Source organism: Hippoglossus hippoglossus, chromosome 9, assembly GCF_009819705.1.
Source record: "Hippoglossus hippoglossus isolate fHipHip1 chromosome 9, fHipHip1.pri, whole genome shotgun sequence".
Classification (NCBI taxonomy): domain Eukaryota; kingdom Metazoa; phylum Chordata; class Actinopteri; order Pleuronectiformes; family Pleuronectidae; genus Hippoglossus; species Hippoglossus hippoglossus.
Window position 1 is genome coordinate 22,779,002 of NC_047159.1, and position 25,834 is coordinate 22,804,835.

At 42.6% G+C, this 25,834-nt stretch overlaps 1 protein-coding gene across 5 annotated transcripts; it reads left to right on the forward strand.

Moving 5' to 3' along the window:
- On the forward strand, window positions 1-25,834 carry gnb1l (guanine nucleotide binding protein (G protein), beta polypeptide 1-like). Of its 5 annotated transcripts, none has more exons than XM_034596364.1 (8): window positions 1-82; window positions 3,412-3,474; window positions 7,026-7,189; window positions 8,226-8,351; window positions 8,473-8,635; window positions 12,203-12,295; window positions 18,661-18,876; window positions 25,146-25,834. In XM_034596364.1, the coding sequence occupies exons 3-8, from the start codon at window positions 7,080-7,082 to the stop codon at window positions 25,422-25,424; spliced, it is 987 nt and encodes a 328-aa protein (XP_034452255.1). In that variant the 5' UTR covers window positions 1-82; window positions 3,412-3,474; window positions 7,026-7,079; the 3' UTR covers window positions 25,425-25,834. The 5 variants fall into 5 exon arrangements, with proteins under 5 accessions (XP_034452255.1, XP_034452256.1, XP_034452257.1 ...); XM_034596365.1 differs by having other exon boundaries at window positions 7,029-7,189; XM_034596366.1 differs by lacking the exon at window positions 3,412-3,474 and having other exon boundaries at window positions 6-196.

The window sequence follows — 25,834 nt, forward strand, 5'->3', positions numbered from 1 at the left end:
TGCAGCCCGGCGCACGCCTGGTCTCCTCCTCTGCTGAGCTGCTCTTCCTGACACTGTCATCGCTCCGTGTTTCACTGAACTGGTATTTTGTCAAGTCTTGTTCCAGCCAACGTGACTGTAGTGACTTTATTTGACTCTGCGGGAGCAACCTGACCGTGTTGTGGTACAGAGGCCGCTCTGTGTGGTTCTATTTGAGGTAGTTGCTAGCTCGTTGCTAACCCTCTTCTTGTAAATGACAGCATGAAGCTGACAGTGTGAGCTTCATATCCCTTCTCTTTTCAACCCAACGTTTTAATGAACGCTTTGGTTTCAAAGTGAAACACAAACTGTCCCTGATAACATCCAGTGTCATGGAGGGGCGAGCAAACCAAACTCCATTCAAAGTCCGTGTTATTTAACGGTCCACCGTCCTGGTCGTTCTCAGTCCCGCTTCTACTGTGTTCTTTCTGACCCCTTGTGTTCCGTGTCCAGTTTGTTTATAGAACGGTAGCATCAGTTATCATATCCGACTTACAACCAAAATTAAAAAGTAATGTTACGATAGTTTTATGAATTGTCGTCTCATACTCTTGAAAGTACTCTACATGAGAAGGTATTTCAAATTTCATTAGAATGAAAGCTTAAAACTTCAAATGGATCATATGAATGAAGATTTTTTGTGATTGAGTTTTTCATATCAAATAAACTTGTCCTACAGGTAGTTCCCGGACTTGTATGAACTTATCTATGAACCGTCACACCAAAGTTCATAATACAGTCTGTTCTCTTTCTGTGCTTTGTAATAGAAGATACAGTACATGATGTGCAGTTGGGTACAAAGGTGTGGACATCCTTGTGCAAATATATTGTTGATTTTGGAAGTGCAAAGAAGGAAATAGTACCTGCAGCCAAAAGAAGCCTTCAAATGTTATTTCACTGTAACATATTATTTCATGGATTAATAATATTTTATATAAAACGGCACTTTTGGCAGGTGCTATAACCAGTATTTAGGCGTCAGTGTTTCTTGGAGTAGTTTATGATGGATATTGACGTCTGCTCAGGATAAGGGTCCTGTGATGAATGCATCCTTTTTGCTTTCTGCTGCAGGACATTACAGTCAGTCAGGAAACTGCTGTATATGTGTAATTTACCTTCATTTTCAGATCCTCAATCTTTACCTTAGATTTATCCCAATAGTTAATTTGTGTAGAACATTTCAACAAAGCAATTCAAAGTGCTTTACATAAAATCAAAATGTTTACCACAAGGTAGGAGGACTAAGATGATTTATCATTAGCATCATATGTCAATTCTTAATGCAGGAAAATAAGGCCTAATGACAGAATGAAGTTCAGAGTGCCCAAACCTTTACACACAAACTTTGAATGAAGTCAGGTGTGACTGTTCAAGGATGAGCTCATAAAATGGTGTGTGGAAGAACTGACAGCATATACAAAACAATTTAATTAATTTCCCCACATTAAATGAAGCAAGATTAAGCTTAAACACATCTCGACTTTCTGCACACACTAAAATTGTACATTGACTTCCTGTATCCAGCTCACTGCGCCTTTACCAATATTGCACAAATGCACAACTTGGATTTTGGTTTGGTTTTGTTCAGTTTGCATGCTCATAGGAGCATTTTTATATTTGTTAGGAGAGTTGACATCTCTGGAAGCTGTTCACCATGTAGAAATAGTTATCACTCTGTCAACTTTTGTACTGTTTATTGATCAGTACTCGTGCTGTCACTCATCACACCCCTGCAGAAGGCTGACAGCTTTAACACTGGGGCCTGTGTTGTTTTGACAAAGTGTAACCTCTTATTGTTTTCCTTGTTCTATATCCCCTGTTGCATGATGTCCTTTTAGGGTCACAGCAACTTGTTGTCATGTCTTTGCTGTATGGACAGGTCCAAAAGCCCATCACAGCCAAAATGTGTGGAGATGCATGATGGCACTCGAGCTGTCGACCCTCTTGTGTTCCTTTATCCTCTAGTGTCCAGGCAAATGACCTCACAGAGGAAATGGCTGATAATGCAAACAGATAAGGCTCCTGGTACCTGTTGACCACAGTCAGGACCTCCTAAATCAGGACCCTCCTACACAGTGCTCCATCAGTGCCTGCCTCAATGACAGCCACAAGGCATTGAGCTCTTATCTGCAGTGGCCCCTGCTTAGCATTCACGCCATTCACGCGAACAATGCCACCTCTTCCCGCTCACTGGATCTGTGACTGACAGTGGGTGTTGGTGCACTTGTGTCTGACTTCAGCCTCTATCTGACACTGAACTGTTTATGCAGTCCAGATACCCCCTCCAAGACACAATAAAGGGTGTGTGTCTTCCTCGCCACTTCCTATGTTGTTTGTCTAACTGGACTTTTATAATGGACCTCGCTCTCTATTTGGCACGTTGGCTTCCTCCTCAGGAGGGATCGGAGGTTTGGGCAGAAGGGCTGACTAATGGTTGCAGGGCCAGCTCACCACCCACCCTCCGGCCAGCCAGCACGTTGGAAGTTGCCTCCTTGGCGAGACTGTGAAAAGCAGGGAAACAGCAGATAAGACCACAGCCTGTGATAAACAGCAGAATGACTAATAGCTGAAGTATTATGTATGGACGGAAAGAAATGGACGGATTTAGCATCTTTCTCTGAAACACTCATAGTTAAAGTCTGCTGTAAAAGATGTTTGAGAAAAAACTTCTATTGGCCCAATAGGTAATAAAGTTGGCTTTTCAGTGTGGGAGCTATTTAGAATGCAGCTTTTGAGCTATGTGTAATCTACTTTCAGTTTTCATCATGCAGCTCAGATCTCATATTTGACGAGGCTGGTATCAGCAGGGGATCTTGGGATCCCATGCCTCCATAATGGCTCCTGTGAAGCTGGGGCTTTATAAAGCTTCTATAATAAACCCCTGTGATCTGTATATCCCTCCCTCCCTGCTCTTATTTATGAATGGCAGAATTTGACAAGGGGACAGCTCAGGTGGGTAGCTGCCGATCACATGATACCAAAGAGCTAAGAGAGGAATGTGGGCAGGACTCCCTCTCACTCACTCACAACTCGGGGGGAAAAAAACTTTGATGCCCCATATCATAACGAATACCCTATCTGCCCCCTCCCTCCTCAAGCCCTCATATGTGCAGCGATGCCGAGGAGGGGAACGGGTGCTGCAGTGGAAGAGGCTGGGGGGGGCACAGATAGTGGCTGCGTTTGATCTGAAGGTCGCCAGCCCCTTGCTGGTGTTGAGAGATCCTTGGCGGACGAGGCTGGCTCTTATTTAATAACATGAAGGGGAAGCGGACCTTTCTCTCATAATTAGGCCTAATTACCCAGTAGGTGTGGACAGACGGCCCAAGAAGAGACAAACTGCCTTTATCCACGGACTTAGAGTCAGATTACCCAGAGCTGTCTTATCTGTTGCAGGGCCAGCAGGAGCCTCCATCCTCCTCTCCTGCCTCTTCCCACTGGCTCCCATGTCCAGCTCAGGTATATTAATCAGTCACAGTGATTTATTATACCCTGACCACGACTCACAGGTTTAATTAGGCCTAGCTTGTTACCATCATGGTGTCAAATCTGAGATTTTTCCTGTGAATATGATTAATGAGAAAGTTGGCTGACCTATAGGGTATTTGCTATCTATTGCTCTGTCACGTGCTAGATTCACAGTGAGGGAGTGGGTGTGTTGAAGACGTTTCCAGGACACACAGATTCTGTGTTGTTGTGAACACGTCTGAGCAGAGAATCTCCTGCTGCGTTGTTCATGCGTGAAAGGCAAACTCCGGAGAAAGTCCAGACTCAATTGTGCGGACAACCTCAAGAGTTCATGTCTGAAAATGGCTTATGAATAGTTCATTAAACTGCAGGTTGCTGAGATCAATACAGGGGGATGTTTAACCTGAGGATCACCAGCTTCGATGTATCCAGCTTCCTGCTGTTGCTTCTCCATCTGGCTAGAGATGTGTTATTGTGTCAAACATACAAGCTTGACATGTGACAGGCTTGATTGTTTGTTCGGCCGCCTCTCTGTTAGCAGGGAACAATTTGAGGGCCCTTGCAAACTGGTTTGAGTGACATCCTGCCACCGTGTTGTTTGTTTACAGTATCTGTCTCTCCCTTCCTGAGCTGCCTGCATGTTTGTATTTGGGTTTGTGGGTGACTCACTTGTAGCCACCACAACAGAGCCATTGTCGGGGGCAGTTCAGCGCCTGGAAATTCTGACGCAGAGAAAACAGAAGGAATGGTTTGCTGAGGAAGCGATAGCCGAGGTAGAGTGGCCCTTATTCTCATCTTTCAGATGCAGGTTTGGTTTGGAAGTCCCCGAGTCCTGTGAAGAGACATCTCCGTCACTGTCCCCGAGAATTGTCTTTGATTGACAGCGAGGTGTGATTAGCAGTGGAAAGTTTTACTGCCCCTGTTATTGAGGCAGTGAAAACAGCCAGTCTCAGGCTGCTGTGTCCGTGACTCACAGTGTCATGCAGGGCCTGCTGCTCGAGGACAATAAGGAACGCTTAATCCACCTGTTATCAGGGTGAGCTTCCTCCTGTCACACACTCACACAGGCGCAGGACTGTGGCTCAGGAATGCAGCCATACCCACCCAGTCACAGGAGGAGAAGCTTAACTGATGGACCCTCACAAAAACTCTGTTGATGGTTTGTTGCCATTTTCTTCATACCACAGATAAACAAGTTTGCTCAGTTGTTGGCCGAAGGGCTTCCTGTTGGTTTGGTTCAGAGATCTGTGTGATGTGTGTTGGTCAACGTCCTATGCAAAGAACCGTATGCTTGTACCATTGTACCAATTATAAGCCTTTTTTGTCATTTTATGTATTATGTAAATTATTAGTACAATCTTTCTATGGTGAGCATGAAAAAGCTTAATTTGTCTCCTGCAAACACACAATGTGTCTCCCCATAGTGAAGCTGATGGGTTAGCTGAGTCCCATAGACTCCGATGAGGTGTCCTTAATTAGGCAGGCTGGTCAGAGGTCCGTCTCTCCGCTTCGCAGGTTCACATGGACAATTTAACCACTAACCTCCTGAAATGAGCTGCCCCTGAATGCCTCAGGCTCCAGTTTCAGTTTCTGCTGATTGCAGGGAGCAGAGGTTATAATAAGTAAAAGTAGAGTTGGATGGGTGGGGTGGGGGGTCAGGGGTGAAGATGTGCTTAGTATCTGCTGCAAATAGATCTATAACATGCTAGAGTCTTTATGATTGAATTTTCTTGTTTAAAGTCAGAGTTTCGCCCTAGAATTCACTGTTGATCTTCAAGGCCTGAAAATCACATGGACAGCAAAAAACATTTAAAAAAGCAGGTTTTTGATAGTTTTATATTCTTCTTGCCTCTGCATGCCTCTATGCCCAGGGGATCACTACAGTACAAGATGTAAGATATTTCAGTTGGGACCAAAGTGGTGGATCAACAGACATTGACGTCTTTAAAAACTTTGCTCCATATGACTACAAATGGTCAGAGACATTTAAGGTAAAGCTGGCCTCATAACCTCAGTGTTGTGTTCCACTTAAGTTCTTGAGAGTTGTGGCTGGGGTGACGTTCTGTGTAGGATTTGTTCTTGTGTTGGCATGGTGAACATGTCATTGCAGATAACTGGGTAAAGAAATGTTTTCAGTGTGCCAAGAGAGGAAGTTACTCACGAGCCTCAAGGGCGTCAGACAGTCAGTGAAATCCACAAGCCTTTTTATTTGAATATTTATCTTAATTATTCACTTTTGTTTGAATGGGTTGTTATTTTCAAAGTATTGTTGTTTCTGATAACACTGTTAGTAGGTGGGCTGCGTTATCCTGAATTCTCCTTTTCTCGATTTATATGTTCTAACTTCAACTTAATTAATATTTATCAAACCTCTTGTGGTGTTGAGCAGGATAAGAAGTTTAGAAAGTGTATAAAGAGATGGATATTAGTTATCTCGAGCCAAACACTTGCATTTAATTAAACTGCAATTTAATGTTGACGGATTATTTCCTTGGAACACACCTGCGGTCGGTTGAGTTTCCTCAGCTCCCCGGCCTACAAACGACATAAAAGACCTGAGCTCTAAACTCTGCCTTTGAGACAATGGCTGTTGATCGCAAGAGGAGTGAGAAGTTTGGATCTCCGTCTGTTTACTTTAATTAGGCTGTCAGAGTTTGTGATTTATGATGTATTGAGTAAGAGAGGTGTTATCATGAAGACTGGAAAGAGGAGGACGGAGAGACTGAGAGAGAGAGAGAGGCAGAGAGCCACAGGGTTTTTAGCTACTAACAACAGAGAAAACAGACAGTGCATTAAACACAACTGTCTGCTGTGTCGCCACCTTCTCACTCAGAAGGCGGTGCAGGTTCTGGTCCAGGCCCTGGTCATCTCAGGCCTAGACTATTGTAACTCCCTCCTGGCAGGTCTACCTGCTAGTGCCATCCGACCTCTGCAGCTCATTCAGAATGCAGCAGCTCAACTCGTCTTTAACCTAAATTCACTCACACTACTCTGCTCCTCTGCTCCCTTCACTGGTTACCAGTGGCTGCCCGCGTCCGTTTCAAAACATTAGTACTTGCATACCGTGCTGCGAACGGATCGGGTCCAGTCTACATTCAGGACATGGTCAAACGTTACCCCACAGCCCGTTCACTCCGCTCTGCTTCGGCCTGTACTTTCTCTATTCTTGTTGTTCTGGGTTTGTACCCTCATGGTTGAATGCACTTATTGTAAGTCGCTTTGGATAAAAGTGTCAGCTAAATGAAATGTAATGTCTGTGTGGAGAAAGGCTTCAAGGCTAAGTGGAGCATCTCTCTGAATGTGCTCAATGTTTGTGCGAAAACAAATCAAGACTTTTTATGCAGATATTATTTGTCAGATTTATACTTATTCTACTTTGCTCTATTCTTCTGAAAAAGCCAAACTAACCCAATTGTAATGCAGGCAGGTTTTTGTTGGGATGAGTCTGAGTTGACCTCAATCATTGTTACCCGCATTTCCAACTCTTGGAATCAGTCACCAAAATAAGTCATACCTTCACGAATTTTCTTGTCTGTTTCCAGTAGCTGTAAGGTTGGGGTCTCCTATTATCCACACATTGATCACATGAACCAGGGATGTCTCGTCCCGCTCCGTCCCCCATCTACACCCTGAGGGGGGCTGGTGGGCCACTCAACACCCTGCACTTTAGCTGCCTTGGAGGGGACACTCCCCTTCTATTTTCTGGGTGAGTCATGTTTCTCAATATCTGTTAATTTGACTCTTCATCTTCCTCAAACACTAAAGAATTACTTAAATCTCCTCCTCTTTTAAGAAATGTTACTAATTTCGTGCTTCATAAAGTCCATCATAAGAAACATATACACGTCGAGGGGCTTGTTTAATTGCGAGTGATAAGAAGATGCCAGCCAACATTCACTTCAGGTGCAGGGTGTGGATGAAGCACAGTGACATGTTTTAAAGATCCACACATCAAAGGTCTTGATGTTCTGGTATTTGTTTGGACCATAGACTGTATATAAAGATGAATGACATGTCTCCACTTCCTCCCACTATTCAGAAATGTAGCTAAAATATCATGACTACAAAGGCTGACATTTAACACCGATGATGTCATTTGGAGCCAAATTCTGCGCAGTAGTGATCAGGGGATGGAGCCAAGGTATTGAGGTTCTAGTGAAACACTCAATCGACCAATCCCGATTCAGTCTCAGCTGTCAATAATGATGCTTGGCTCTATTTTTAAAACATCAAAAAACAATTTAAAACCAAACTTTACAGAAAATGAACACTTTGTCACATCACTGTGAAAAGAAGTAGCTAAAATGACAGAAACCATCTAAACCACTAACACGGAGGAGGCAGGGTTTATGACCTGCAGCTCGCCACCAGGTAGCGATCAAGGCACTTTTGGCTTTACTTTTAGGGAGTTGTCATGTCGTCCATCTTTACATACAGTCTATGGTTTGGACAAGAGGGAATCTGACCTCTTTGGTATTTTCTTTGTATCTGTGAGATCAGATATGTTGTATATACTGTGTGAATAATATAATAATATGTTGTATATACTGTGTGAATAATATAATACAATTCTGTATATACTGTGTGAATAATATAATACAATTCTGTATATACTATGAATACACTGTGTGAATAATATAATAATATGTTGTATATACTGTGTGAGTAATATAATGACGTGTTGCATATAGTGTGTGAGTGATATAAACAGACTACATAAAGCATCCTGTTGGGTTCTGCAGGTCAGGGAGTGGTGCCATCCATATCTGGAACCTGAACAGCAGGAGGGCTGAGAAGATTGTAGAAGGTCATTCTGGTAGCTCGGTCATTTGGGTCAACTCTCTGCAGTCGAAAGATGCCCTCATCAGGTCCGGATAAACAATGCCTTGGTTGTAGCTTCTGTTAAGGTTCCTAACTTAATGTAGATTCTCAGCAAGCACATGTACTTATTGTTATATAAAGTTCCTGTTCCTTTGTTTCTGTTGGCAGTCAGGGACGGGACATGCAGGTGTGTTTGTGGGACCTGGGAGAAGGTCGCAGTGAGCTAGTGGACTCGGTGTGGACCGACAGCGTTGGATTCTGTCAGTGCTCCCTGTTGGAGTCGAGCCCTGGAAACTACCTGCTGGCGTTTGCTGGAAAACAGACAGAAGAGGTTAGACATGGGGGCACTGAAATCTGTCTAAAGAGTATGAATTTGAGTGAGTGTCTGTGGAATGATTAATCCATTCCCTGTGTCTGTCAGTTTGCTTGTTCTTTAGTTTGTTGGTTTATTTATCAGGAGGATTACACAAAAATTACTGGCAATTTCCACCAAACTCTGCGGAGGGAGGATGCCTGGGCGCTAGAAGAACACATTCAATTTTGGTGCGGATGCAAATCAAGGGTCATATCCAGGATCTTTGATATTTCATATTCAGGATTGTTCATCCTTGGTGGAGGTACATGCTCTGAGTGCCATTTTAATTTAGTTAATTAGTTAGTCCCACAGAAAGAGTTGTTATTTATTGCCATGTCATCTTTTCCCATTGTCTCAATGCTGTGACCTTTTGCATGAAATCTGATCCATAAATGTGATATAGTTTGAATGTGTTGAGGATGATATCTTTAGCCAATCATCAGTGAATGTGTCATGAGTCAATGTGACATGTGAGTAGGGTTGCAAAATTCCGGGAATATTCAAAGTTGGAAACTTTCCATGGGAATTAACGGGAATAAACTGGAAATTGTGTGGGTAATTTATACTAACTGTATTTACCTTGTCATATACAGACATAAATATAAACATTTTGTTTTGTCATAAGCTGATTTGAGCCCTGAGGAAACTTTGGGCACTTGACTATATGCTTCTGCATCTTTGTGGCATTCTTAACATAGGTCTTTGCACAGTATTTGCAAATGTACACAGCCTTTCCTTCTACATTGGCTGGGGTGAAATGTCTCCACACACGAGATAGTGCACGTGGCATTGTTCTGTAGAATAAGATGAGAAAAAAGCTTGTAAAAAACACTAATGCAATGCCAGAGATATAAATAGTTAGCTAAACAATTGGAATCGTCTTTAAAAATATTTTACAATTGATGGATAAATGAATAGAAATAGGTTAGATGAACAGATGAACAATCCTCAATCAGCATGTTTATATATTTTCCCCAGTAATATCATCAAAACTTACCTGACTAGTCCTTGGGCTAATGCAGTAGTGTGGCCTCAATAGCCCTGCTGTAGTGTGCAGGATGCTGGGAATTATCTGTGCATGTGATGGAGAAATGCACAGTGCAGGGTTGAAATTCAACGTGCAGCGTGTGCTGCATTCCATACATCTTTAAAATAGAGTTTTGAATTATTTTTTTATTGCTCAGCGTTTCATTTGCGGTAAAAAAAATTTTTCAAAATTCCCAAAATTCCCCAGCTTAACTTCCCATGGAAAGTTTCCGGAAAGCTTCCGGAAATTTACCGGAAAGTTTCCGCCCCTTTGCAACCCTACATGTGAGTATTCAGCTTGCAGCCAAAAGCTGTCAAAAACCGCAATCGAAGCAGCATCATTAACAAACTAGTGTGCTCATTGCAAGGATCAGATTTTAATACCAGCTACCAGCTAAGTGTTGCTTCATTTTGACTGTGGCTAGTAAAATACCGTTCACTGAATGCTTTTGTCTAAATCAGTGCTGTGACGGCTTGAGAGAGCAAGTGGAATAGTGCATTTTAGAGAGTAATTCGCTTTGAAAACTATTAACTGATAAAATACTTTGAGTGACTTGTTACTACTTTAACTGTAGATTTAGAGAGAGAATTCCCAGGCTTGATCAGATTATGCACTGGAATGACATCACGTTCGGTCCGTCTCGTAGTTAATGTTCAACACCCACAAAGTCTATATAGCTTTGTGTGGAGCCAGTGTGTGAACGGTGCAGCAGGATGGGGAGAGGGTAGCCAGCGATTCAGCCATCTTTTATTGCCTCCAGATTCATGTTACTTGTTCCACCGCGGAGGAGCCACACTTGAAAGGGACAGAGCTGTCACCTGATCCAGCCAAACGTGCCTTTGCTAACCCCAGACCAGCAAGCCAGGCATCAGGGCGCCTGTGACTCCCAGCACCTCAATAATGCCATTGTCCCAACAGACACAGGCAGACAGAAACACACACACACACACCCATAAAAGCTAGACCAAAACAGGCCACAGCCGATTTTGTCATTTTGTCTCCCCACCCCATTCCACAGGCATAACTGGCCAAGACAGATGCTTATCATGTGTCTGCAAATCAAACGCCCACATAATTGAATTCCCCCAAGAGACAATACATAGGCACTTGCCACAAAACCCCCACAATGGTACAAGCAGTGAGCAGGTAGGTCAATATTTAGACATGTAATGAAGAAAACAGACAACAGTTTCCTTCTGAGCCTTTTCAGGTGGTTTTGCTGTTTACTGCTCATAGTCAGATTCCTGCCATGCTGGCATGGCAGGAACATTAATTAATAGTGTGGGTGTTTTATTTATGGGCAGTGTGATGCCACACAAGAACAGCGATCACCTGAGGCACAGGGAAGTCCTTGATGGCCCGCTTTGTCAGGCACGCAGAGGTAAACATGCAGGACAGATGTGGCCTCGTGCTAAAATACAGATCACTCCCTTAAAGGGCTGTTTAATCTGAAGTCTAATGAGGATGAATATGTGGATCATCAGCACAGAGGAAGTCAAAGTAATGAGTTTTGGTAGTGATGTGGGTACACACACACATACATACACACACTCTTCTCTGGCTTCATTAGGCTGTGTATTTTATCAGAATCAGTGCCAGTGTGTACAGGAAAACACCATTCATGTCGCTGGGTCAGACTTTAGCAGGATTTATTATAGACAGGGGGGCGGCTGCACGGCACTAATGGATGGTTTTGTACTGTGGGTTGGAGGCGCTGCAATCTGCAGCAGTCCTGAATATTCAGAGGACAAGCAAATGATAAGTTTGAAGACAGACTGTTTATACGGACAACTGCAATATGTGTGTGGTTGTAACTGGGTCTCAATAATGAAAACATACATTGGAACAGAAATACTCTGATATATAACGGGTTAAAGTGGAAAAATGGTCTTTATTACAGCGTTCCAGTTTATGTCTAGGTAGACCACTCAAGGTGAGAGAGTTGGGGGGGCATAGGATCAATCAAACACGTCTTAAACACGGAACCATGATAAGTCACAGAAACTGAAACTCTGAAAAGCAGTTTAGCTACAATATATATCTCAACGACCTAGATAGACTGCCATGCAATTTAATACAGAAATCTGTGGCTCGTGAAGCCATTGTTCATTTTGTGAAATAAAAAAGAAGAAGAAATAAAAACTGCTTTGGTAAGAATGACTCTCAGGAGAGCACATACATCTGCCTTGACCCAACAATCCTCTTGAATTCGCATTAAGATCCATATGTTGTTTCCTGCGATATCAGTGAAAATGTTTTTTTTTTTAAAGCACAGGATCCTGCTAATATATTAGCATGCTGAAACACCAAACTATTGATCAAGGTGAACATTGTACCTGTTTATTATTAGCATGTTAGCCTCGTCATTGTGAGCATGTTAGCACACTTACGTCCAGCTGGCTGAAAGCACTGCTGTGCCTTGTTACACAGATCAGCTAGCGTAGCTGTAGAGAAAGAACAGGTTCTGTTGTCTCTAGTGAGTTTTCAGAGTTTTAATTGTCATGTGTTCTCTGCAGATAAAGATTATTGAGCTGCCCAGTAAGACTCCAGTCTGCACCCTGGTCCCAGACGCTAAGCTGGGGATGGTCATGTGTATCAAACTGTGGCAGGTAAGCACCAGACACCCTCACCTGTCATTTTAAAAGACACTGTTGCACTGTTATTTTTAACCCTGAACAGCAGCCTTGCATCTGTCTGTAACTACATGTCAAGTTCAATGATTTTACTCTGGCAGTCATTGTCAAAAGCAGTTCTCTATCTTTTCTTGACTGTTTGTTTTATTGTACGTTTTATAAACTTACCTGCCTTATTCTGATTGGCCGGCAGCCCATAAAAAGACGTAATAACGGAAAAGTCAACAACAATGCACATTTGAGACGTGGCACATGATTTACAGCCCAACAACTTGTCCAGATCCATCTTTCCAAACGTTTCTTCTTAGCTGGCAGCAAGTCCCAACACTGTAATTAGAGCATTTGGAAGGGCCGGGGGTTCACAGCCATATATCAGCCTGCAGCTGTACATCCAATCTGATTCCCAGTAAAAAAAAGTTTGCGTTCTGTTTGTAAACGCTGTCGAAAGTTTTATTTTCCAGCCATTAACGAGAGCCTGTAATTATTTTCTTGGCTAATTATTAACTCTTTGGGTTTGGGGTTTAGGAGGGAAGAGGCAGATGAGGGTTTTTAGACTTATGCAAGACTGTGGATGGTTCAGCTAAATTTTATGGGCTGTGCAGTTTACGGGCAACGGAAATCAAAACACAACTTATCATTTGAAAACCAGAGTGAGGCAAGTTACTGGCCTGGACACATTCGGTCCTGTATCCCTTTTCTACCAATTAGAGTTGCTTTAATAAGTCAAATTTAAGGGCCATAAAGATGATGTAGTGTTTGTGATATTATTATAGAGACATGCAGACAAGCTCGAGAGTCTCCCTATGCCTGCTGACACGCTGTTTGTGTTTTTCTTCCTTTCCCTTTGATTTCACTGTTACAACCACCTTTCATCATCTGATTTATGAACCAATGCTGCTTCAGTGTTGAGTGCCAGGAAACATAATGATCAATTATATCATTATAAATTATATAATATCAATGTAATACAGCACAGGCAGCTGTCTGACTTCAAAGCCGAAGGGCCCAGGTGATTCTAAATCATTTCAGGCTGATTCCTGAGGCTTGTTCATCTGTTACACTCACTGAGCTGCTTGAGAGACAACGAAGCAGGGGTTAGACTGAATTCCCCCCCCCACACACACACACACACACACACGTACACACGTACACATGCACATACACATACACATGCACACATACATCAATACACAAAAGCTGGACTTACTCTGGAGTTTGCGTTTCACGTATGAAGAACACAGCAGGAACGTTTTTTGGGTCAAACGCGTTCTCAACAACGCAGAAATCTCCGGAGCGTTCATGTGTAGAATGGTGCAGGACGCAACGTATTTATTCTGCTGCAGGAGCTCACATGTTTTTGTCTACAGCACATCGACACCGACCCTCATCAACAAAAACTGTTGAATCTCGTTGTCTTTCCAGGTTGACAACTGCGTCTGCGTCTGAGACATTTGTATTGTTTTTGTATTTTTAAGTTTTGCCTCTGTCATGTGTGAGAACATCATCCACGCACCCAATCACTGAGGTGAATCCTCTGGACATTTCCCTGCTCTACTCACACATGGGCTCATTTGGACAATATGTAGAGTTTTTCCTGCCAGCTCCCTAGTAAAAACTTGGAGCCTCTGACTCGGACGTTATGTTCTCACATACAGCACCTTCGAATAATTACAGAACTGTATCCAGAGTTCAGTGCATGTCTGAAAGTAGCTATATATACTGTTAGTGCAGTTCGGGAACACTTCATGTCAGTCAGATGTAAAAAAATAAAATAAAAGACGCATCTTTCATGAAATGCCCACATGCTACCTACTGTTTCCCTCACCAAACACAGCAGGAGGCAACAGCCGACACTGTCATCCCCTCTCTCCAGCCAGCCTGACTCTCTGTCACACACACTCCAGGAAGAAGCTTCTGACAGTTAACTCCTCTCGCCGTTTTTCTTCTCACCATCCCTCCCTCTTTTCTTCCCACCTTTGAGACGAGAGGAGATTATTTTCCAAGACGGACTCACCAACAGATTTATTGTCGGCCTGTAAGCCCTCTCTGATGGATTTTATGGAGAGGATTAAATGCAGTGTTTAACTTCACTTTCTTCTCAATGCCACTTCCCTTCAGGAAAATCCCTCACAGTCTTTAGTTCTAATGCTGAGCTCTTGCTCTGTCTAAAAGGTGACGGGGCTCGCTGTCTGATTTCTCTGGATGGAAGCAGGGTACAACACAGCAGACATGGAGGCAGAAAGTAGCTCCACATGTGGGTTTGACTCGTGTATGGATGGAGGGGGACAGTATTGATGTATGATGTGCAAGGCTTTTAATGTGAACAGAGGCTGGCGGGGAAAAGGAAATGTTCCTATACAGATATCCATCACTCTCAGCTCATCACCTTGCTGCCTCGTGGCCATGACATCATGGCGGGCCGGGACAAAAAACGAAAGGAACGATTGGTTCCTTATGTTGAGGCAGTGCCTGCCTGGGGCCTTTGGCGGCCACATTGGCAGAGGAATTTTTGAGGAAGGATGTCCCACACACATTTCTCTGTAATTATATTTCGATTGTATGTATTTATGTATTTACTCTTCTTTGTGATAGTTTATTTGACCTGCACAGTGTTTATCGATCAAATGAAAAAATAAAACTGTAAGTCAGTCAGGATGTCACTGAAGCCAAGTATTCAGCTGCTGTTCTTAGGCAGATCTTAGAATGCATCCTAGAAATAGAATAAATTACATATTTTAGATTAACATCTACAATATAATATACATAAAATAGCACAACACACCTATATATATATAATGTCACAGCAGTCAGTTGTGATGACTGGTACTTGACTTAAGTTTGTCTAGTTTTGTGGCATTTTTGAGCATTTAATTTATTTATTTATCTGCTCTAAATAAATACAGGGCTGCTATAACAAAAATAATAATAAAATGATTTGAGCCATAGAAAAAAAATCTTTGTCATACAGAACATGACAAATAACTTTTACCGGACTTCACTTTTAGTTGCTTCCCTCAACTTGTTTAGAGGTTGCTCATGATAAAATCATAGTGACACATTTAATTTCATAATAACCCCCTAACCCAGAGTCAAGGTGCATGTCATCAGAAAGATAGTAATAAGACTGGGGTCGGTCAAGTTGGAAAATACCCACTTTATATGTATCAAGTCAGTCTCAAAGTTAGAAAATTATTATACTTAGGGGCTGATCAGTTCATGGAATTAGAAATAGTAAAGAAACATGGATTTGTGTTAAAGGTGGGGCTGATAAGTTGTTTCTGAAACATCTTATTTGTTGAAATCCTCTTCACGTCCTGATATCCATCAAAGAATAAAGTTTTCTAGGATACATCAGTTGCAAGTGTAGCCTGCTCTTGCTTGCTTCTCCAGGATAACAACACTAGCTTTAATCTAAAAATGTAAGTAAATTATTATTAATTTGTAATAATATGATTTATTAAGTAAAGGGAAATTGCTTTAAAAAATGCTAGTTCTAACTTCTGAATGTTCTTTGTCTTGCATGATACTGAACATCTTAAGGATTTAAACTATTGTACAGATAGAGAAAGCAATTTGTAGAAAACACCTTGATCTGACATTTTAAAGACCAAACAATTAATAAAATAATTGACAATAGTTGTTAGTAACAATTGTAGTGACAGTGGCTGTGCTCTAGATATGTGTTTACAAGTTGGATCACAATTTGGATCTAATGTTTCACCAGTTATTATTATGCTGTGTCTATTTGTTAGGTAGGCTATCTCTTTGCATTTTTCTTACCACAGCAAAAGCAGGGAGATGCCAAGCATCCCAACTGAATGTGGTTGTTGTAGAAGAAAAGGATTTAACAAAAGACAATATAGACTCTATAGAAGAGTCTTGACTCCTCTAAAGAACATGTTGATCCTTTAATTGGACTGTGTGGTCTGAAGTAGCTTCCTGAGTTACCAGCAGACTGGACACATTTAAAAAAAAAAACACCACAGGACTGAAATGATTGAATTATTACCTCTGCCAAAGAGGTTATGTTTTCATGTGTCTTTGTTTGTTAGTTAGCAGGATTACTGGATGGATTATAATGAAAATTGGAGTAAGGATGTGGTATGGATCAGGAAAGAACCCGAGAAGAATTCATGGATCTTGAATTTAAGGGGACTGTGTGGCCTTGGCCTGTATGTGCTCCTGTATGAGTGTCATTCCAGTTAATGATACTGATGTTTACAGGATAAAGTACTTTGCCTGTAATTCTTCACAAGACATTTGAACACACATTCTGTGCACATTGTCCTGGTTGCACTTCAGTGTGTTCCATCAATACAACTGTGAAAAAATGGCAGCGGTCACATGACTGCTAACAGCCATGCTAGAGAAGACCTAGCTTCACTGCTCTCTCGGCTGCTCCTGCCTCGACAACCAGCTCCATCTGTCTTTCCAGCTGTTGTGTGGTGATGAATCTCCTCCCAGGGCCCCGGCCCCACTCCAGCAGAGAGCCCTCTTGTAGAAAGGCCTGTGGAGGATATAATGAATTAGGTGTCTACCCAGGGTTCCCTGACCTCCGACCCATGACATCATCAATCAAGGAGGTCCTTCACTTAAGTGAAACGGTGGGCCCCAAGCCTGGAACGCTTTGCTCGGGCCCTGCCGGCAAGCAGGGGCCACTGATTTTCAGTTGTTTTTATTTGTTTTCATAATCCCTTAGTGTTCGTCCTCACTGATGTGTTTGGAAGGAATACACAACTCTGTCTATAATTTATTTAAAGCTGAAAGAAGAGAAGTATGGAGCGTTAAGTGAGAAGAGGACTTAAAGATGGATGAAATTCTGGCAGACGTGGCCCCCGCGCACATATGGAAAAAATTTCTCTGACTCCTTTGCGTCTGCATGGCACCGTGCTTTTGCTTTAAAGCACGGATCGGCACAAAGTGCACCGTGTTGCTTTGCTCTGAATTCATAGGTCCTTCAAAGCAAAAGGCAGGTACGCAGAGGAATGGATGAATTGTACATCAACAAGTTGTCCTTCTCTCCCTCTTCCTTACCTCCTTCACTCCTTCCTTTCTTCCCTCCAGCTGTGTAAAGATATATGAAGCCTCCAGTTTTTATCACTTCACTTATGTTCTTGTTCGCTGAAGTGATCTCCACACAATCTGATTGCACACACTCATGTAGAGGAAGCTGACAGGCACTGAGAGGTTATCTTTGAACAGTGAGGTGCAGCTTGTTCATTCTTTTCTATATTCATATATCTACATCTACATAGCTTTATACTGGTTTTTTGTAAAGGTAACGGTGGAAATATGGTTTAGATTTTGTGTCTTATGTGTCTTATGCCCTACTGTGCACCTGCTTTAATTTCAAGTTAGTTATTTACTCGAATGGACTCACCTATAATAAACACTTGACCTTCAGTGTTCTGGGCTTAAATGTAGATGAATCAAGACTGAAGTCTGTTTTTGTATGTTAGTTTGTGAGTGTCTGAGCATTTATAAAGTGTGTAGAGCTGAAACAATTGGTTTATTTATCAATTGTTTCAATTGTGTTTCAAGCCTTCTACAGTGTGAGGATCTTCTGCTTTACTTTGTTTTATGTGATTGTCAATCAATTATTTTCGTGGGGGGGGGGGATTATTAATCTAGGAATAATTGATTATTATGGACACTATTATGACTCTATTAAGAATTGAATAATCTAATGTAATAATATAAATACAAAATAATATAATAATCGATGAAAATAAAGTGTTTATGTTGCTGTAGCCCTCATAATGTCAGTAAATGGGAGATGATATATTTCAAAACATTCTTTGTGTTTTTATTTTGTTTTTGTCAAATTTACATTAAGATAAAATTAAGGATAATTTGCCTTTTCAGAAATTAAGAAATGAAACAGGTCTGTAAAATAATAGAGGTAGAACATTGAAATGTTAAAGAAGAATGGGTTAAAAAAACGAATATATGAAGCATGGAAAAAAAATCTGAATCAAAACTCCACTTGAGTAGAAACAGTGTTTTGCAGTATTTCAATTCACTATATTTATCGTTGCCGGCAGCGATCTCTGTGGCTCAGTAATACAGATGAGGAGCAAAGTGAGGAGTGGTGTAATGGAGTGCTGGAAAGACAGAGCAGCAGGCTGACGAATGGAGCCCACAGAGTCTCTCCGAGTGTCAGCGGGAGCTTCCAGGACGATAACCTCTGCTCTGCTCAGCTTCCAGCATCACACAGCGGTTTCTGTGGTTTTGACTACACAGCTCTCATCTCACGTCTTACCTCACTCTGCTCTTTGTGCTCTTACTTCCCATTTTGTGGTCCCTCCTCCTCTCCCTTATCATTCTCCTTTTTCCTGCAGCCAGACTCGGGTCCCGGACCTCTCCTGTTGGCTGGATACGAGGACGGCTCCCTGTTGCTGTGGGACGTAACCCAGAGGTCTAAGCTGAGCCAAGCCAAAGCCCACCCTGAACCCGTCATGTGCCTGACCTTTGACACCAAGCGTCTGAGAGGCATATCAGGCTCCTCTGAGAAGAAGCTCACTTCCTGGACGCTGGACACACAGACCAACCTGCAGGTCAGAGGACGAGCTTATAGAGGGACGTAGTGTGTAGTGGTCCCCTACCTTTTTGTCTGATGAACGCCTACACCCCTGTCAGACGAACTGAAGTACCTCTTTATCTGCACCACCCATCACCTTCCAAACACTTGAATTCACATTAAATTGGGTGTTGCTTAACTCAAACAAAACATAAATATGACAGTCATTAAGACACAGTAGTGAGAATTTCTATGCATGCATAATAATAGTAGATAGTGTTACAATAATAATTTTAAATAATAGAAATATGAGTGTTTAGGTTGTTTGAAGTGGCTGAAGTTGGAAATTTCAAACATTTATAAATTACTTTGAGTTTCTTTTCAATCATTTGTCCATTATTATAATTTATTTGAAGTATTACTACAAGATAAGTTTTGAACAGTTTTATCTGGATTTCAATTAGTTATTTCTAGAGATGTTCCAATACCATTTTTCCAGCTGATAATGAGTACCGATCTGATACCAGTGCATTTAAAAAACGTATATAACGTACTTATAGCTGTATGCTACTAACCCTGCATGGAAGTGATGATTGCTTACAGTCGTAAGGCCTGGCTCAGGTTAAACCAGTTGAAAAAAACATTGCATACAGGGAAAGAATATCATAGAACTTCTTTTAATATATAGTTTGACAGTCATCACTGAAAAAGAACACAAATAATTAAATAAATCCAGGAATACACAACAATGATCTCGACAAATTTGTCAGTTATCTTTCTTGCTGTAGGGCTGCCTTTGGCAAACGTATTGTGACGTTTTTGATGCGGTTTGCAAAGTTTCCTGCTGCAGTTCCTCCTTTTTTCTGCTTAACCTCCAAGATCTCCATGTGCTCTTTCATGTGATGGTTCACTAGTGTTGTGATTAGTAGCACTAGTGCCACCCCTCAAAACTGAAGTCCTGCCTACAGTACAGGTTACCATTTTTCCTTGTGGGACTTTCCAGCATGAAGTATTACCAAATTGCTGCCATTTAATAAATAAATAGCAATGGCTAACGTTACACTAACTGAAAACACTTCTTTGACGTTCTTACTAGTGGCAGTATAGCGCAACTGGTGTTTTGGTGCGCCAAAGAAGAAGTGATTTCTGGGAAAAGAAAATTACATCAAAATCTGTTTTAACTGATTTGTATTGTTTTTATCAAATCATAATAGCTATGATGACAGGGTAATTTGATTAATATTTGTACAGCTGGATGGTTGCAAAAGTACGCTGGGGGGGTAACAAGTGCTCTGGTTGGGCTACTGATGATGATGTTAATATGGCCGACTGAAGTGTCTCTGGTTAAAGGCCTAAACCCCAAATTCTGCAAAATGCCATCAACTTTTACTTTAAAAAAGGTAATGGAGGAGATGGAAGGAGAGGAGTGTTGCGTTTCTCTGGGCTCTTTTGGAAAACATCAGGGGCCAAAGAGGAAGAGGCTCAGCGGGGCTCCAGGGGCCATAAATCAGCTGCTGGTTACACAGTGTTGGCAGGGCCAGGGGCCAAGGGCTGGGCAGGGCCTGTCACTCCAGAGTCTCGCCACCCATGTTCAAACAGACACATAGTCACACATTAGGTCAGGGTGATATCTGTAGTTCCGGATTAAAAACATTTTACCTATTATTACATGGTAATAAATAGGATTGGTGTATTTATACACTGTGTATCTCATTCAGCAGTTTTAAAAAAGCAACTAATGCAACTTTCCTCTTGACACTGATAAAATGCACAACATGTTCTCTCACACACATAAGTTCTTGGAAGTGGTCTAAACAGTCTTCTACCACAGCAAAGGGGATCAGCTTTGAACCATAATTCATTTTACATAACAGCCAATGCTTCAGAGACTCAACGCCTCATTTCAGCCTATATTTTCTCTTGATTTCATGAGCAAAAGGGAATGCTCCTATTTTTCATCCAACCCTCATGAATCAGAGCCGAGGGGAACCTCAAGCTGATATAGGACAAACCTGTATTATTCTTTCCAGGGCTTTTTACAAATGAATGCTTGAATTAGAAATATTTGCAAAGCCATTTTTTTCCACCCTGAAAACGCGTCTAGAAAAACACTGAGAAGGATTTGATTCAAAATACCAAAAGCAGAAGGAAGGTGGTTATTTGGTTTATTTTGCTCAAGCAACAAAATATTGATTCAGCATGTAATCCAGGATGAGGACGACAGGAAAAAAGCACAAGGAGAGGGAAAGGATCCAACAGGGGCTTTTAAATTATCCTGAAGTGCAGCTCAGTGTGACGTCCAGACAGCTATCCTCAGTTCTTCCCACAAAAGTATTTTTGTGTGGCAGCAGTAAGGGGGGGCGGGGGAGAGAGCCGGGTGGCAGACCCAGGCCCTGGGTCCTGACGGATGACCCGTGAGAGGTAATAAAAATATCAAAACCTCGGAGGCCCCTTAACCAAACAAAAAACACATCTGCAGTAAAGGGAACAGTAGTTCACAGTGGGAGGCTGCAATAAAGGCTGAGGAGGCTGTAAGTGCCACAGCATCCCACTTCCCACAAATTACCGCTGCGATACAGTCCAGTGCAGTGGAACTGGCTGGCAAGGCAGATAGATGCTTTTTGAGAAATGGAGGGGAAACTGAATGTGACACAACACAGTGCAGTTATGATTTAGTGAAGCAGAAGGGCTGTGAAGTGAGCTTATCAAGGCCAGATAAAGACAGATAGCCTCAGGAATGGAGGTTAATGTAATACACATGGCTCCCAGAGGCCTTTATCTGCTGTTTGAACCGGCTGGCCTGATATCGTTCCAGAGAAGCGAGGCATCATCCTCAGCCCTTTATTCCACTTTCCTTTTAGCGCGCGTCTTTGGAAACGTGTCAGAGTGCGACTATGAGGGCGCAGGTGTTGGGGTTTACAAGCTGTTAAGCCAGATGGACATGTATTTAGGCGGCCACTCAAATGTATTGACATGTGCAGTGACAGGCTGCTCCAGGAGAAAGAAAAAGACGAGAGGTCACGGGCTGGAAGAAGAGAAAACAAGTAAAGACAGAGGAAGATGAGCAGTGCAAATCAAGCATAGCTGACAGCGAGCTATTTCTGAGACTGATGACAGTTTACTGCAGGTGAAACTCCTGATCTTCATGTTCACTACAATGTAAAAATATCCACACTCGTCTCCCTATGTATTCACCTGCATGGCATCTTCTGTCGACCAGTTCTGATGTGACCCGACTTATGCGTCAGGTCACATCAGGCCCAGACCCAGTCCTGCTATTGGACTGATGTATGTCCAAGCTGGCTGTCATAAAAATGATGGCTCTTTCTACTGAGTGATCCCAAGCCCCTCTTTTCTGAATGGGACCGCTCACCTGTTTGACACGTCCATCTCCTGTCAGCCAGAGCCAGGCTCTGACAGGCAAGGTGACAAAAGGCTGTAATCTCCCTGCTGCCGAGTGTGATTCTGGGACAGGGCGTGTCAGAAATACCTGCGAAAAGCCTCCCAGCTGCTCGGCTCCAGTGAGTGAGCGATGATGGGACGTTTCAGTAGATCAGCGTGAACGCCGAGATCTTTGCCAAGACTGGCGCGAAAGACGAGGGAGGAAAAGTGAAGCGGGGCTTGAGTGAGGTCTGCCAAGTGGGCCGCTCCTTTTGAACGTCTCCTCTGTCGGTGACATGCTACAAAAGAGGATCTTGAAGTGTGAGTTTGTGTTGGATCCATCACAGACCCACAGCGAGTCTTGTGGACCCAGCTGCTGAGCAGAGCTGGTAGCCTGTGTGTGTGTGTGTGTGTGTGTGTGTGTGTGTGTGTGTGTGTGTGTGTGTGTGTGTGTGTGTGTGTGTGTGTGTGTGTGTGTGTGTGTGTGTGTGTGTGTGTGTGTGTGTGTGTGTGTGTGTGTGTGTGTGTGTGTGTGTGTGTGTGCTGAGAAAGGAGTGTTCAGACAACAAAAACATGAATGATGAAGCCCTGAGAGGGATCCTGTCTCCGATGAGATAGTAAGGAAGCAATAAGAAGAAATATAGACTCTCTGTTCAGAACCAGACCTGGTTAATATAATAATTTTTTCCCCTTTTAAGAAAGCGAATTAATATTACACTACAACCAATTTTTATTACCATCCATTAATCCTGTGATTATTTTCTGAATTACTAGTCACAAATTCGAAATAATCAATTTACTATCATAGAACACTTCAACAAGCGACTATTCCCATTTGGAAACCTGGAACCAATATATTTTTACATGTCTGCTTGTGCTTTGCTCTCTTGACCTTCTCACCCCTCTTTCGTCGGTCTATGAAGGAGCTTAGCATCAAGACTGGAAAACAGAAAACGGGCAGCCCTGGCTTTGTCCAAATTTTTTAAAAACTTTTTTTAATCAGCTAATTGATTTGTCTGATAATTCCAACTCTGTCATTGCACTATATCCAAAGCTGACCAAAACTTAAAGACTCCTACAGATTTCCGGAACTATGAGAATAGGATTGAGGCGGTCCTGAATCAGCAAGTGTCAAAGATCAGCTCTGTATATATATATATATATTCTGAAGGTGCTATAGTAATATTTGGTTGAGGTTTTGTTCAAGAAATTACAAAAGGCTTCATCAAAAGCAATGATTTAATTTCAGAATTTCTGATTATCTATGATCAAATTATTAAACAATCAACTTGTTTAAGCACTGTTACTATGGAGCACCACAGCCACATGAAATCTCATGAAATCTCACCACTGATCGCTCAGGAACCAGCGTAGCTTCACCCGAGCATCATTCATTTTAAATCTCAGGACAGAACGACCCTTTTTCTCACCACTTTTCCCTTCTGCTTTCTCAGACTGTGGAAAGTAAAAACAATTGTACGGGTCGTCCTGCTGAATGAGCATTACTACATCATTAGCCAGTTACTGCTTACATTTGACCCTTTAATGAAACAAATGCCTTTTCCTGACACAAACTATGGGAAGCAAAACAAACAAAAACAGACACTTAAACCCATCATTATCAGGCCTCTAATGCAAACCAGATGCAGCGAGGTAGGGGCATACCAGATTCTTGAGGTAATAACAAAGTTCCAAACAATCTGTCACCCCCCCGGGTTTCTTTGTATCAGTGTATCTGGTTTGTTTGGTATGACCAGTCACTGTTTCATACCAGTGGTTCTGTAGGGATCTTGGTTTTAAAAAAAGAAAGGGAGAAAGAAATCCCATCATTGCTTTTTGTGGACTTTGTTGCTCTGTTTTGATCAATGACATTCCTCCCTGCTCTCTCTCTCTCTCTCCCACTTGGGCTGCGAGTACCTGGCTTATATTTTCCACATGCAGCCCGTGGATGGTTCCTGCCCGGAACAGGAGCACACAGATAAATTCCCCTCCGTCTCCTCCCATCCAAGGCCATTCGTCTCTCTAGACACGACTTATGAAGTCAATTTTACGCTGTCCAGTTTGATTTTGGCTCCCATATCCAGATGTTTGTGTCCCATCTAGCCGTCCAGCAGGGATCCCTACGCTGCGGGAAGAGCACGTTCGCTCCGCAGGAATGCCCACCACAGCAGGCCCTTTAGATGGTGATCTGAGCCGCCATTCATTATAATATGTCTGAAAGTTGCCCCTTTAGAGAGATTGATACAGTCCTTGGGACACTGTAGATCACGGGGAGAGCAGGCCGTGCCTAATCTTTAGCAGGCAGATGTTACAACAGTGTATTTATCGGGTCTTTTCTCCCGCTGACCGGACCTTTCATTGCCGATGTAATTCATCAGAGGTGCTTAAAGTAACAAGGCCTCTGCAAACAAGTGTTTCAGCGAGATGGTCTATCTCTCTTTTCTCGCAAAACTAAGACAAAGGTAACTCAAAGCCCCGTCGTGCTTCCAGATCAGGCCTCCCTAACTCCAATCCAAATAGAGGGACGCAGAGAGATTTGCTTGTGGCCCTCGTGCCGTAATGTTTTGCGGCCGATGATTGAGTCCCACTAGTCTACGGCCAGGTTCAACACACATCCAGCCCCACACTCGGACCTCAGTCATCAGATCAGCTGATAGTCTCCCCCAGTCAGTGTTTTTGTTGGCCTCAGTTTCTTACGTGGCAGTGATTAATCGACTTACTGACCTATTTAGTATGTCTGATCATTTCTCTTTGGTTTTTAAATTTCTCCAACAAATGCCACTAAGAATCTACTACACACCGTCCTTGGACTTTGCAGAGTAAAAGCTGTGGCAGTGCTTGTAATACCTGCAAAGTACCTCAGATGCATGTTTGATACATGGTTCTAACACCTGCATGTATCTTCTTCTCCATAACCATTTACAGCTCCAGGACTGTGTGACGCTGGTGAACCCTGGGGTTTCCCACCTGTGCATCAGGGACGACGGCAAGCTTCTGGCGTCAGCGGGCTGGGACCACAGAGTGCGGGTCTTTGGCTGGAAGAAGCTGCGGCCGCTGGCAGTGCTTCAATACCACACTGACATGGTGTTGAGCGTGGCCTTCTCAAACCACCAGGACCCCAGACAGAGACTGCTGGCTGCTGGATCCAAGGACCAGAGGATCAGCCTGTGGTCAATATACAACGAAGGAGCTGACAACAGCTGAACCTCTGACACCTGGGAGGACACACAGACTTTCTCTCAAACCTTCTTATCTGGCGTCTGCCCTGATGCAATGTGATGCAACGGCTGCTCCATATTTTCGACATTCTTGTAGTCAAAACTCTTTCTGCTTCATGGTAAAAACCTGTTTCCCAACTTGCACCACAAAGAGGACTTTTCTGTTATTCACCCTCATTGATAGAAAAGGGGTGGAGTTCAATGCAACAACACCACATCTCTTTAATACTGCTTTATAAAATTCAATCTGAACATTAAACCCTTCATGAAGTTAGGATTTAAAGCAGATCTATATTATACTGCGTTAGATTTTTTCACGGTCATCTAATCAACTGATAAATAACTTCTGGGAGCAACGGACAACATTTTGAGGTGTCCGGTGTAGAGAGTGGATAT